The sequence below is a fragment of the Xenopus laevis genome, chromosome 8L (genome assembly GCF_017654675.1).
Source record: "Xenopus laevis strain J_2021 chromosome 8L, Xenopus_laevis_v10.1, whole genome shotgun sequence".
In the NCBI taxonomy this organism is placed as follows: domain Eukaryota; kingdom Metazoa; phylum Chordata; class Amphibia; order Anura; family Pipidae; genus Xenopus; species Xenopus laevis.
Window position 1 is genome coordinate 120354267 of NC_054385.1, and position 13062 is coordinate 120367328.

The window sequence follows — 13062 nt, forward strand, 5'->3', positions numbered from 1 at the left end:
TAACTGTATAATAAAAGTGGGTTACCATAATGTTTTTTAATGTTTCAGTTCAGTCAGGGATTCCTCTTTGTAGTTTTTGCCATGCGTTCTCCATAAACACTTCAACTCTTCTTGCTTTCCAGAGTTGAAGTATGCCACAGACCAAATGTGCCCATAATTCTATAATTCCTTCTCCAGTGAGAGAAAAAAGCAACCCACACACTTGAGCTGAGCACTTGTATATGAGACTTGTGATCCCCATCCTTGGGACACATTAGGGGTCATTTACAAAAGCACACACTAGTGTGAGGAATGATATAATGCAGAGTTCATATTATTGCAATTCATTAAGGTACGTGTGTTCAAACACACTCTTGCACTTCCACATGGTTGCCAATGTGCCCATCCTGAAACCTTTTGGAGCAGGCTCTCAATGAAGGCAAGCTTCCACCAGGTAAATATTGAAGTGAAGAGAGTTTTATTGTGTCCACAGCATTAAGCTGGCCATAGATGCAAAGATCCAATCGTTCGAATCCTCAAACGATCGGACTTCCCCATCTTGCGACCTGCCATCTAACCTTCGAGGATTTGTACGATTGGATCTTTGCGTCTATGGCAAGCTTTACGCGTTTCTTGTCACAAATACTTATCATAGGCTATGATTAAGTGTTTGTGACACGAAACGTGTAAGGCTGTGGACACAATAGAACTCTCTTCAATTCAATATTTGCCTGGTTGAAGTTTGCCTTCATTGAGTGCCTGCCTTCTCCCCGTGCTGAGGGCTCAGGGTGGTGCACCTGGGCCTCTTCCCTTTTGTGGTGAGCAACCACTTTATATCTGGAGACCCTAATACTTCAGATTTATGTATGTGCCCATCCTCCTTCTTATGATAAATGGTGTGCAACTGCACCACTAATGATTGGGAACCCTACAGCCACATCCATTCTGGACCTGGTGGTAGCCCCAGGGTTCCCACAGCAGAGTGAATCAATAAGCACCAGCGTGTGGATCAGATGCAAATGCTCGTTGATTGTGTGCTTTGGAAGTGATGTATCCCCTACTATGAAAATGCTTGTTGCAATTTACAGTCTACATGTATTTTAGGTTAAAAAAAACATGGCCATTTGAGACCCAAACTGCACTTTATTCTTTAGCATTGTTCAATTATGACCTTAGGTTCAACCTGTTAATGTAACTGTCTGTGCACTTCCAAGCTTTGCTACTTAAAAAAATGAACATACTTATGCAATGGTGGAAGTTCAACATAATGTTTGGCATTAGTTTTATTAGTTCAGAACTAGCTTTTCAGACACCAAAGTTTCAACCTGGAATAATGGCCATGGTTGAATAACCACAACTCAACAAGCTGATGCCAAAACAAAGTTCTATTGGAGGATTTTCCACAGCTTTGCAGGGCTGCATGATAATCAGCCAATGCTAGACTAGAATCTTCCATTGATTCCCATTATTGTATAGTTTTAGTATTTGTTCTCTTGCTTCTGCTATTTTTTATCTGGATTTTCTGTATTGGAGGTCTGTATATAATAATATCATCTTTATTCAGGCACATTGCTGGCCATTATCAGTGACAACATCAGTAATGGCTAGACAGTGATGTGATCTAAAAATAAAAATATCCATACCAACTTTCTCCCAACTTTCTTCCAGTGTATTTTAAGGAAAGATTTGTTTCACTGTTTATTTTGATACTTTTGCCTGACACTGACTGAGAAAGAGTGTAACATCTTCATTTATGTTTGGCCAGTAAAGACAGGTGCATTCAGTGAGTGTGTCTACTACCACAAGGTTATTACCTGATTTGTAATGCCAAACATCATCATCATTGCCCTTCTGCACAATAATAGTTAGTTTGTGATCAATCTCGGCTTGAAATTTGTGTCCATGCAAATAGTCATGACATTTTTCACATCCAAATACTTGAGCATGGGTTCAAACTAAACCATAAAAAAGTTCTGTAGAAGTTGGCTTCAGGATGCATAAGCCACTGGCAGTTAATAGCCATTTGTATTTGAAGAAGGCCAGCACTAAGGCCAATTTGTTTTGTATCAGTAGACAACTAGACAAATTACTCAGTAAGGAAGGATCAAAATATTGTAGTGTTTGGTCTGTTGTTAAAGGTTTTTTTCAAAGATGATCTCAGTTTTCAATGCATCATACATAAGACTATAAAAAAATTATTATTATTATTTTATTAAGTTAATAGAGGACTTTAATGGGCTTATTTCTCAAATATCAAATTTGTGAGATTTTAGAGGTCTTTTTTTACATCAAATAAACTAACAATTTAAAAAACTTGAATGTTTGCTTACTTATTAAAAATCTGAATTTAAAAAACTATATTGAATACCCTAATAGAAAAAAAAACCTCTAACACTTAGAATATGTGAGTTTACAAGTATTGATGGGCGAATTTGCGCCGTTTCGCTTCGCCGAAAAATTCGCACTTGAGATTTTCAAGTATTTGGAGCTTGTAAACTCACACATTTGTGTTTTTTGAGCTTGCAAATTTTTGCCGCGAATATTCGCAGGCGTTTCACTAATTTATTTGCTGGCGGCGAATCGCGCAAATTCGCGCCTGGCGAAAAAAACACAAATGTGTGTGTTTACAAGCTCAAAATACTGGAAAATCTCAAATTAAAAAAATGCCTTTCATTTTGCCTAGGACTCCCACTGACTTCTATATAAACTCGTTAACTTTAAGATGCCGAAGTTTTATATTTAAGCATTTTACATTTTACATTAAGCATAATAAAGTTTTATAAACATGATAAATACTAAACATTCGAGTTTTTTAAAATATAGGGTGAATTTGTGTGCTAAATAATTAAAATTGTAGCAAAAATTTTAATTTGAACTTTGATAAATCACCCCTTAAGTGTTTAAAAATGTGAGCTTTTTAGATGTACCTGGATTTGGCCATTTATTTATGTTTTACTCTTAAAACATTTAATAAAATTGTTTTCTTTATCAGTGATGTTAAGATATAGAGTCCATTTTGCATGCTTTACTTCTGGTGTTAACCATATTATTACTGAATCAAAATGTTCATGTTGAACACTAAGGGGGTTATTTATCAAGGTCCGAATTTATCTCCATATCGGCTGCTACAAATTCCGATCACCCGCTCTGGTTTTTAACGCTTATTTACTACATTTTCCCGAAAATTTCACCGGAGAGCTCAGAAAACATCGTGAAATTGCCCGAAACCCAGACACAACCAAAAATCAATGGGACTGTTCGCATTGACTTTTTTTTTTCTTAATTCTTTATTTTTTAGTTTGATAAAGAGAAAATGGGGTACAGAAAAAAGAAAGGGGGAAGCAGGGGGTAAGCAATAGTATTACCAAGTAGAGATTTATACATCCTGGCAATTAGATAGCTGGGAGTAGATTACGTCCATGTTAAAAAGCCTATCCATCTATATACATCATTTCCATTGATTCTAACTATGGAGTGTGTTACTTGAATATAAGTCTCTATTGTCCTATTTATCCAGACCCGCAACATTTGGGTTTGGCCAAAATCAGCATATCATACTTCTCAAACTACATAATCTCCCATTATGACTTCACTTTTCTACGTTGTAGTATTACTATGACATATAAATCAGCCCCCGGCATGATGCTAGTATTCCAGAAAGAGAATAAGAAAAAAAGAAAATAAAGATAGAATAAAAAGAGGGGAGTAAACATGGGTCAGAAAAGAAAGAGAGGAACTTCAACAATATCAGAGTGAAGTTATCTGATGTGCCGCTCGATTGCTAGGAATTCCTAGTCGCTCGGTTTTAAAGCAGTATGGCGGACATTGTTATCTGCAACTTAATAGTTCAGGGGTGATATCTAAGCTAGGGTAATTAGAACCTGAGGTTGTATGAAACGCATGGTAGGAGGGAGGAACGCCAAGAGCACCCATACCTGCATCAGCACTGAACCCATCTTTCCACCGAATGATCTAATTTTTACAAATTTAAGGAGTTGAAGAGATTAAGGCCTTATATTCCGGAGTTTCTGTATATAGCAGTCAGTGAAACCACTTTAGGTTGCATCGAGTCCCACCAGCGTCCTTTAATTTTTCATACAGATACAGTTCTTGTACTTTCTGCGCCCATTCTTTAGTAGTGGGGATTCTCTCTGATCTCCAATATTTGGGTATGATCGCTTTTGCCGCATTAATCATCGTTGAAATACAACAATGTCTATATTGTGTTATGGGCATTGTTGTTATGTAGTAAAAACAAGGATGCAGAGTCAGTGATCAAGAGATCAGTAAATTTGGGTAATAGCTGCATGATGGCCGTCCAGTATGGTTTTATCTTAGGACAGTCCCACAAGATGTGAATGAGTGTCCCTCTTCCTTGGTTACATCTCCAACATGTGTCAGGTAGGTTTGGGAACATCTGAGATAACTTGGTTGGGACTCTGTACCACTGTGAGAGAATCTTATAATTGAGTTCCTATAGTTTTGTGCACTGCACTGATCGAAATGTTTTCTCTTGTATAAGGGACCATTCAACATCAGTGTCAAGTTCTGTTTCCCAGGTATGGCGAAATTTGGTCGTAGGGGATTGGCATGCGTCCAGTAAGATTTTGTATAGTAGAGATATTTTGTTTGTATTGACTTTTATGCAACCTCGACAGGTTTGAGATGCCGTGTTTTTATATTCTGGCTTTTTAGCCCTCAGGGTTTAATAAATTCTGAAAAATTTGTGATTTTTTTAAAAGTCAGATTTTATAAAAAAAATCATGAATTTTTCAGATTTTGGGGAATTTCGGATATTCGGAGCTTAGTAGATAACCCCTAAGGGCCTTAAATCCTAATTTTCTCACTATTTAAATAAAAAAAGTCTGACCTAGAATCCACAATTCGATCTTATTTATTAATGCATAAGCACAATATAATTGACTCAGGGACAAACACAAGGAAATAGAGCTAAAATCTGTGTTTTTTCCCGAATCCCTTGATTTGTTCTGGCTTTCTCCCGAAAAGCCCAAATTATTTGGATTTTTGCCAAAAAGTCAAAAATACTCAGATTTTCAGACCAATTCTAGCGCAGACCACAGAAACTGGGATAGGGACATCTCCCATTGACTTAAATACCTTGGTAGGTCTGAGATGTCGGATTTTTGGATTAAGACTTTTTCCATCCTCGGGATATAATAAATCCTGAAAATTATAAGTTTTTTTTCCCAATAAAAAGTGGGATTTCATAGTAAAAAAACCTAAAATTTTTGGTGTTCTGAGCATTCAGACTTTAATAAATAACCTCCATAAACTGTGGCATTTGGTGTAGCTCAGTTGGGGTTATGTAATATTAGGAGCAAAGTTTTCAATACTTCTTATCACCTATAGCAACCAATAAGCAGGTAACATTTACTGGTCACTTTTTTTGAAAGCAAACATCTTATTGGTTGCTATATGTTACTGCTCTTTGGCAAACTTTCTGCCTTTTATTACATATGGGATTTGCCTTTTGTTTTCTGAGAGGCGATTTATTATTTGTAATTTCCTCCCAAGCTCCCAGAGCAAAGAGGCAGGTGGCTCTTTTTGACAGTACATCTGGTTTTTAATGCAACCAAAATTTGTCTACAAACCAGGACTTAAAAAATAAGCACCTGCTTTGAGGCAACTGGGAGTTTGGTGAGCAACGTGTTGTTCTCAAGCCACAGGTTGGGGATCACTGGTTTAGGCAGTGTTGCAATAAAGAAAAAAATCTTCCTGATGTAAATGTCACTCAAGAAAATATGTTGGGGTTGGCAGCTGCCAACTTATTCTCACCCCTAAGGTTAGAAGAATTTTTTTTCCAGCATTGCGATAAGAAAAAACAACAAGGCATTGTAGAATGTTTAAGGCTCATCTATATTAGTATAAATAAAAATCAACCAGAAATAAGGGATAAACACATGCCTTTATTATCAAGAAACAAAGCAGTTTGTTTGGAGAACCATTAACATTATTGTGGACACACACGCACTAGGAATCTTTATAAAGGAATATTCATAGCAAATAAATGGTGGTTTTGATGGTAAAAGTTGTGTTGTTATTGTTGTCACACTGTTATTTCATTAAGGAATGCAGATGCTACACATATGTGTTATATATTTTATACAGGGTTACTAAAAACTTTCTTTCTGAAATTGCATATATCCTCTTATGGCATCTTTGATATCATTATTTCTTATACTATAGATGATGGGATTCAGCAGTGGAGACACAACCGTGTAAATAATGGACACAGTTTTGTCAGTCTCAGAAGAGTTCTTAGAGCGAGGGAGTAAATACATGAAGATGAGAGTCCCATAGTACACACAGACCACTATAAGATGGGAAGTGCAAGTAGAGAAGGCTTTATGTCTTCCTTGAGTGGAACGAATCTTGAACATTGAGGAGATTATGTAAACATACGAAATGATAGTCAAGAGAAAAGAGCACAGGCCAACTATGAAGGCTGAGATGTACATTGCTACTTCATGAAACCAAGTGGCTTGGCAAGACAACTTTAATAAAGCAGGCACCTCACAGAAAAAATGGTTAACATGGTGGGACCTGCAAAAAGGCATTTGGAAGGTGTATGGCACATGGATACTGGAGTTGATAAAGCCCACGCCCCAGCATGATATAGCTATGCAAATACAGAATCTCATGTTCATTATAGTGTGGTAGTGCAGTGGTTTACAGATGGCAGCATATCTGTCGTAGGCCATAGCAGCTAGCATGATACACTCCGTTGTTAGCAGAGCTGAAAGAAAGTACATCTGTACAGCACAATTAAAGAATGAAATGCTTTTATCCAGAGACAATGTGATGACCAAGAGTTTAGGCACAGCTGTGGAAGGGACACCCATGTCAATGAGGGAAAGGTTGTTCAAGAAAAAATACATTGGGGTCTGGAGATGCAATTTGATTCTCACCAGTACAATAAGTAGAAAGTTAACTGACAATATGAGTATGTACAGTATAAACAAGACCAGGCTGCTTAAGACTTTTAGGTATGGTGATTCAACAAGGCTGAGGAGAAAGAATCTGCTGACAGAGGTTTCATTTGAATACTCCATAATTCTCACATCATTAGAGCCTAAACATACATCTGCAGTGTGTTCTGCCCATGCAACATGCCCATGGTTTATTAGGACCAGTACTTGTGAATTGAAGTTGCTTCAACTAGTAAAGATACTGTATATCAAACAGAAAGACCATCATTTAGCAGAATATTCAATAAAAGCTTAAGCACATAATCATCAATGCGAAGATGGACAGAATTACAATTTGCTGAGAACCAGTTCCACCCCATGACTTCCAGCACATTCATAATGGTCTACTGGGTGTATAAAGAGAACCTTCCAACCACTTCCAAAATAAGGTTTCCAGATAACTTGAAAATCCAGGGATACTTCTAATAAATGCCAGCTACAGGGCTGCATACATTCCAGATAAATTAAAGTGCAACCACTTCAGCTCTTCTAGCTGGATTTTCTTGGTATGTCTTTGCCTTTTCAAGTGGATCTGGTAACCTTATTCCAAAAAGGAAGACATATCTTTGCAAAATGCAGGAAGACAGTATACAGCAGCAGCTACATTGTGCCTTCCCCTCTACGGGACGAAGACTTTATAGAAGTACAGAGCTGTGTTATACAGTATATATTACACTCAGTAGTTACTACAAGGTGCTCCTGCGCTGTATGTTCTACTCTGCTAAGCAAAGCAGTTTTGGATGTGTGCAACTACAGCTGCGCTGAAGTTTTTATTTTGCTAAGCAAAGAATTCATAAAAGGATGTAGCTGTACACAACAATCAGCTGCTGCAAAGTAATCTGTAGGCTAAGGGGGTTATTTACTAAACTTCAAAAATTCCAAAAACTGGAAAAAAATCTTGTTTTTTTAGTATAAAATCTGAATTTTTAGTGGGAAAAAAAAAATCAGACATTTTTCAGAATTTATTATACCCCGAGGATGGAAAAAGTCCAAATCCGATAATCCGGCATCTCAGACCAGCCGAGGTTGCACATAAGTCAATAGGAGAAGTCCCAAAGATTTTTTGATCTGTGCTGGGTTTTCTGCAGTAATCCAAAGTTTTCAGGGTTTTCGGGCAAAAATTCGAAAAAATTGGAGTTTTCTGGTGGAAATTCCAAAACATTCGTAACAATTAGTATTTTTCATGATTTTTTTCAGATTTTTTCCCAAACTATATAATAATAAATAAGCCGAAAAAACCTGTGCGGATTTGGTCAGAGTTTTATTCAGAAAATATAGAGATAAATTCGGACTTTGTAAAATTTTGCCCCTTGGGGGTAATTTGTCAATCTATATTTTGTATAGATACACTTAACCTATAATGAATGCCTTGTACACAAAATCCGTAAGTCCCTACATTTGTTTAATATAAAGTACGTAATACCTACTCGTGACATCTGTGAGTAAATCTTACTCTACTTATCATGAGATCAGTCTCAAGGCTGGGCTTCTCCATTTTGAAATATTTGATGTTAAACAGGGCATGCTGACTTAATATTTCAAACTACGGTGAGATTTCTTGAAACTAAATTAAATAAATGCACTTGAGTGTATTTATTAAGGGCTAGAACCCTATGCAGGAAAGGACATAACTTTGCATTTGTTAGAGCCCCACAAAAGCACTTGTGTCCACTCCTTGCACAAAAATTATATTTAAAGTAAAACCCTGTAGTCAACACTTTCTACGATCTGAGAAACTTGTTTCTTTGCATTCATAAAGCTATCATCTGTTTGCTTGCTGGCTGTGTAGTGTATTGAGTGCTATTATCAGTTATACATTAAGTTATGAAATATACTGTCAATGTAGATGTACTGAACAATTACTGTTGGGGCTGATTTACAATGCTACAGCTATGCACTAATCACTCATAGCAATAGAAGTGTTTGACTTCAGATGAAAAACCGACCCAGGAGCCTTGTTGAATACATATATTATTTTGTTAAACACTTTCCTGAATCTCAGGAAAAATGCATTGATATTTGATAATTTACATAAATTAAATGTAAATGTAAATTACATTTTGCAAGACAATATTTAGGAGGTAATTTATCAATAGTCGAATTTAGAATTGATGTGAATTTTTTTTTCTACTCTACTAAATTTGAATGTACTCACAACTTGAAAGGGGAGGTTGTTCATGATAAAACTGTAATATTAGATCGAAAAATTTTAGTCAAATTCAAATTGAGATTTCTTCCAAAAAATAACTTGAATGTTCGGAAGGCAATTAACATATTCAAATGGTTCAATAGACCTCTGCCATTGACTTCTACATGAACTTGGCAGGTTTTCGGTGGCGAATATTAATATTAGAACTGTTTCCATGGTCGAGGTGTGATGAAATACACATTCAAATTTACATTCGAGTTGGTGCTTTTAAATTCAAGTTTTGACACCAAATTTATTTTGAAAAATCAAATTCGAATTTCCCATTCCAACCTTATAAATCTGTCCGTTTACATATCAAAATGTATTGATTTCAAAATATCTTTTTTGTACAAATGTTTTAAAATGTGCAGTTACAGTGACCTTACCTTGAATGAGGCTACAGTTTGTTAAAGTTAAAGTGCTCTTTTTAGTTTCATTAAGTAAAACTGTGCATATTCTGATCAATTGAGAATTTCATTTTTAATTTGATGCCATCGTATTCATTTGTCACTTGGAAAAGCAACACTGAGCTTGAGTGCTGTGATTATTCCTCTTAAATACAAATAAGGAAAATATGTACGTGTGGGTCCCAAAAGTGCATGGATTCAGGAAAGTCCCAAGTGAAATCAGTTACACGTTTCTAAACTCCCCATACAATTCAATCTTGCTCTGTGTATTAGATTTTTGTAATAATTGAATGGTTTGTCAGCTGAAAGTGAGTTATCATAATGTTTCCTTGACTTCACAAGGTTGCTTATTTAAAAGGACACAATCAAAAATCATGTTTAAATGTGTACTACTTAAAGTATTCCTATAAAAAAGGGAATATCTCACAGAAAACAATGGTTAACATGGACGAACCTAAAAAAAAGTAGTCAGACAGTGTATGGTACATGGATTGTAGAGTTGATAAAGTCACATCCCAGCAGGAATTAGCTACGGCAATGCCGAATATCTTGTTCTTCATTTTTGTGGTATTGCAGAGATTTACTGATACATATTTTATAGGTCAAAACAACCAGTATTATACACCATGGGGCACATTTACTAAGGGTCGAATATCGAGGGTTAATTAATTAACTCTCGATATTCGACCATCAAAGTAAAATCCTTCGACTTCGAATATCGAAGTCGAAGGATTTACCCCAAATACTTCGATCAAACTATTCGAATGATTTTAATCCATCGATCAAAGGATTTTCCTTCTATCAAAAAAAGCTTAGAAAGTTTATGTGGAAGGTCCCCATAGGCTAACATTGATGCTCAGTAGGTTTAAAGTGCCGAAGTAGGTAGTCGAAGTTTTTTTTAAAGAGACAGTACTTCGACTATCGAATGGTCGAATATTCGAACGATTTTTAGTTAGAAACATTCGATTCGAAGTCGAAGTCGTAGTCGAAGGTAAAAGTAGCCAATTCGATGGTGGATAGTACCCAAAAATCGAATCCTTCACTCGAGCTTAGTAAATGTGCCCCTAAGGTATAAGCACAGTTGTAGAAGGGAGACCAGCCAGTATTTCTTAGGTAACCTCTCCATCAGTAAGGCTAATTGCACACAGGGTTGATTCTCGGCCTGCTGATGAGAATGAGCCCCTCTATTGGCATCAACCTGCTCCCGTGACTGCAACTGGAGCCACTCCATCAGCCAGGGTGCAGGCACACAGAGTGGATTTCGGAACAGAAAAAAAAGTCTGATACCAGCAATGGGGGCCGAGAATTAGCCCCATGTGGCATTAGCCTTACTGGAGAAGTGACCTAAGAAATAATAAGCTGGTATCTGGAGATGCAATTTAATTCCTACCAGTAAAATAAGAAGAGAGTTTTCTTACAATGTAAATATTTATAGTAGAAGCAAAGTTTTGGAAATAGGCAAGGCTGAGGAGAGAGACTCTGTTGTCACAAGTTTTATTTGACTAGGTTTAGCATCACTTGAGCTATAGAGAATCCCTGAAAAAAATTATTGTAGTGACATCTACTCAAACAACATATTGGTTTTTCAGCACCACTGTTCGTAAAATCAGTTTTCTTCATACAGCACTAACACTCAGGCAGTATGCCATACAGAACAGCCATGCTAGGCAGAACCTACAGTAGGGGGTTATTTATCAAACTCTGAATGACAAAAACTTGAAAAATTTGAATTTTTAGTGGAAAAAAAATAGAATTTTTTATCATTTATAAAACCCAGAGGGTGTTAAAGTCAGAATAAAAAAGTACTCCAACTTCCGAGTTCATGTAAAAGTCAAGGGAGATGTCCCAAAGATATCCTGATCTGCGCTGGGTTTTGTGCAATAATCTGAAGATTTTGTGGTTTTTGGGCAAAAATCTAGAAAAATCTGAGTTTTCGGGTGTCAAATCCGAAAAATTTGTACGATTCAAATTTTTTTTCACGATTGTATCGAGTTTTTTCCTGCACAGGAAGTTTTCAGAAAATAGATTGATAAATAAGGGGAAAAAATCTGTGCAGATTTGGTTGGACTATTTTACTGAAAATTATCAGAAATTTTCTGATTTTGATGAATAATCACCTACAAGTGGAAATGTAGAATCTACTGCACATTGGTATGTTCATGTCAGCAACATAGATTCTATTGTCTATGAAAAGTTAAAGGGTTAAATAAATGGAATTTTTCCATTGTGAAATTGCACACTGTTTTAAAGACATAATAATAAAAACATTGGAATGAGCGTGGCACCTGAGTTACACAATTATCACAAGTTTTGGTGACTGGTCAGTTTTTCTCTTATGGCTTTTTTGATGTCGGCATTCCTTATGCTATAGATGATGGGGTTCAGCATTGGAATCACAACTGTGTAAATAATGGATACAGTCTTGTCTGTATCTGGAGAGTATCTGGAGCGAGGAAGCAAGTACATGAAAATGAGAGTCCCATAGAACAGGGAGATCACAATGAGATGTGAGGTACAAGTAGAGAAAGCTCTATGTCTTCCTTGAATGGAACGGATATTGAAAATGGTAGAGATTATATAAACATATGAAATAAGAGTTAAGGAAAGTGAACAAAGGCCAATTGTGCTACCTGAGATGTACAATGATACCTCATTAAACCATGTATCTCTGCAAGAGAGACGGAGAAATGGAGGCACCTCACAGAAAAAATGGTTGACTTGGTGGGACCTGCAAAATGGTAACTGGAAGGTGTATACAACTTGAACACCAGAGTTTATGCAACCCACAGCCCAGCAGCTGCCTGTAATACAAATACAGAATGTCTTGTTCATAACTGTGTTATAGTGCAGAGGTTTACAGATGGCAACGTATCTGTCATAGGCCATAACAGCCAGAATAATACACTCCGTTGCACCTAGGGCTGAATGGAAGAACATCTGTAAAGCACAATCAAAGACTGAAACACTTTTATCCTGCGTTAAAGTGATGACCAGGCTTTTAGGTACTGTTGTTGAAGAGAGGCTGATGTCGACAATGGAGAGGATACATAAGAAGAAATACATTGGAGTGTGGAGTCGTAAACTGATTCTTACCATGATGATAAGTAGAGAGTTTACTGACAATGTAACTATATAGATGATGAGGAAGGCTGTAATGTTTATGGCCTTTAGGTATGGTGTATCAGCAAGGCCAAGGAGAATAAATCTGTTGACAGTAGTTATGTTTGAGTCCTCAATAACTTCCATTACATCACTAGAGCTGAAGAAAAAGCCTGAAAATGACATTTGATACGAGATATAGTAGTAAGACAAAACAGAGGCGCCAAAAGGATAAAAATAGCTAAAAGCACTTAAAAACCCAATGGGTAATTCAGAGGAGGTAATTCAAAAACATTTTGTCTCCATTTGATACGAGATATGTTTTATAATGCCTTTATTTACATGACTGCACTCACTCTCCATCTGTGGTTTATTAACTTGCAGAATTTACAATAAACTA

At 36.5% G+C, this 13062-nt stretch overlaps 2 protein-coding genes across 2 annotated transcripts; both read right to left on the bottom strand.

The window, feature by feature from the left end:
• Positions 1-6113: 6113 nt before the first annotated feature.
• LOC108699082 (olfactory receptor 2T10) lies at positions 6114-6842 on the bottom strand. Its single transcript, XM_018230944.1, has one exon. The coding sequence runs from the start codon at positions 6840-6842 to the stop codon at positions 6114-6116; it is 729 nt and encodes a 242-aa protein (XP_018086433.1).
• A 5022-nt stretch (positions 6843-11864) lies between these two features.
• Positions 11865-12848, bottom strand: LOC108699083 (olfactory receptor 1020). Its single transcript, XM_018230945.2, has one exon. It carries the CDS (start codon positions 12846-12848, stop codon positions 11865-11867), a length of 984 nt encoding a protein of 327 aa, XP_018086434.2.
• Between the last annotated feature and the right edge of the window lie 214 nt (positions 12849-13062).

Excerpts from the sequence above, each read along its gene's own strand:
- LOC108699082 (XM_018230944.1), bottom strand. The coding sequence starts at position 6,842 with ATGGGTGTCCCTTCCACAGCTGTGCCTAAACTCTTGGTCATCACATTG.
- LOC108699083 (XM_018230945.2), bottom strand. The coding sequence starts at position 12,848 with ATGTCATTTTCAGGCTTTTTCTTCAGCTCTAGTGATGTAATGGAAGTT.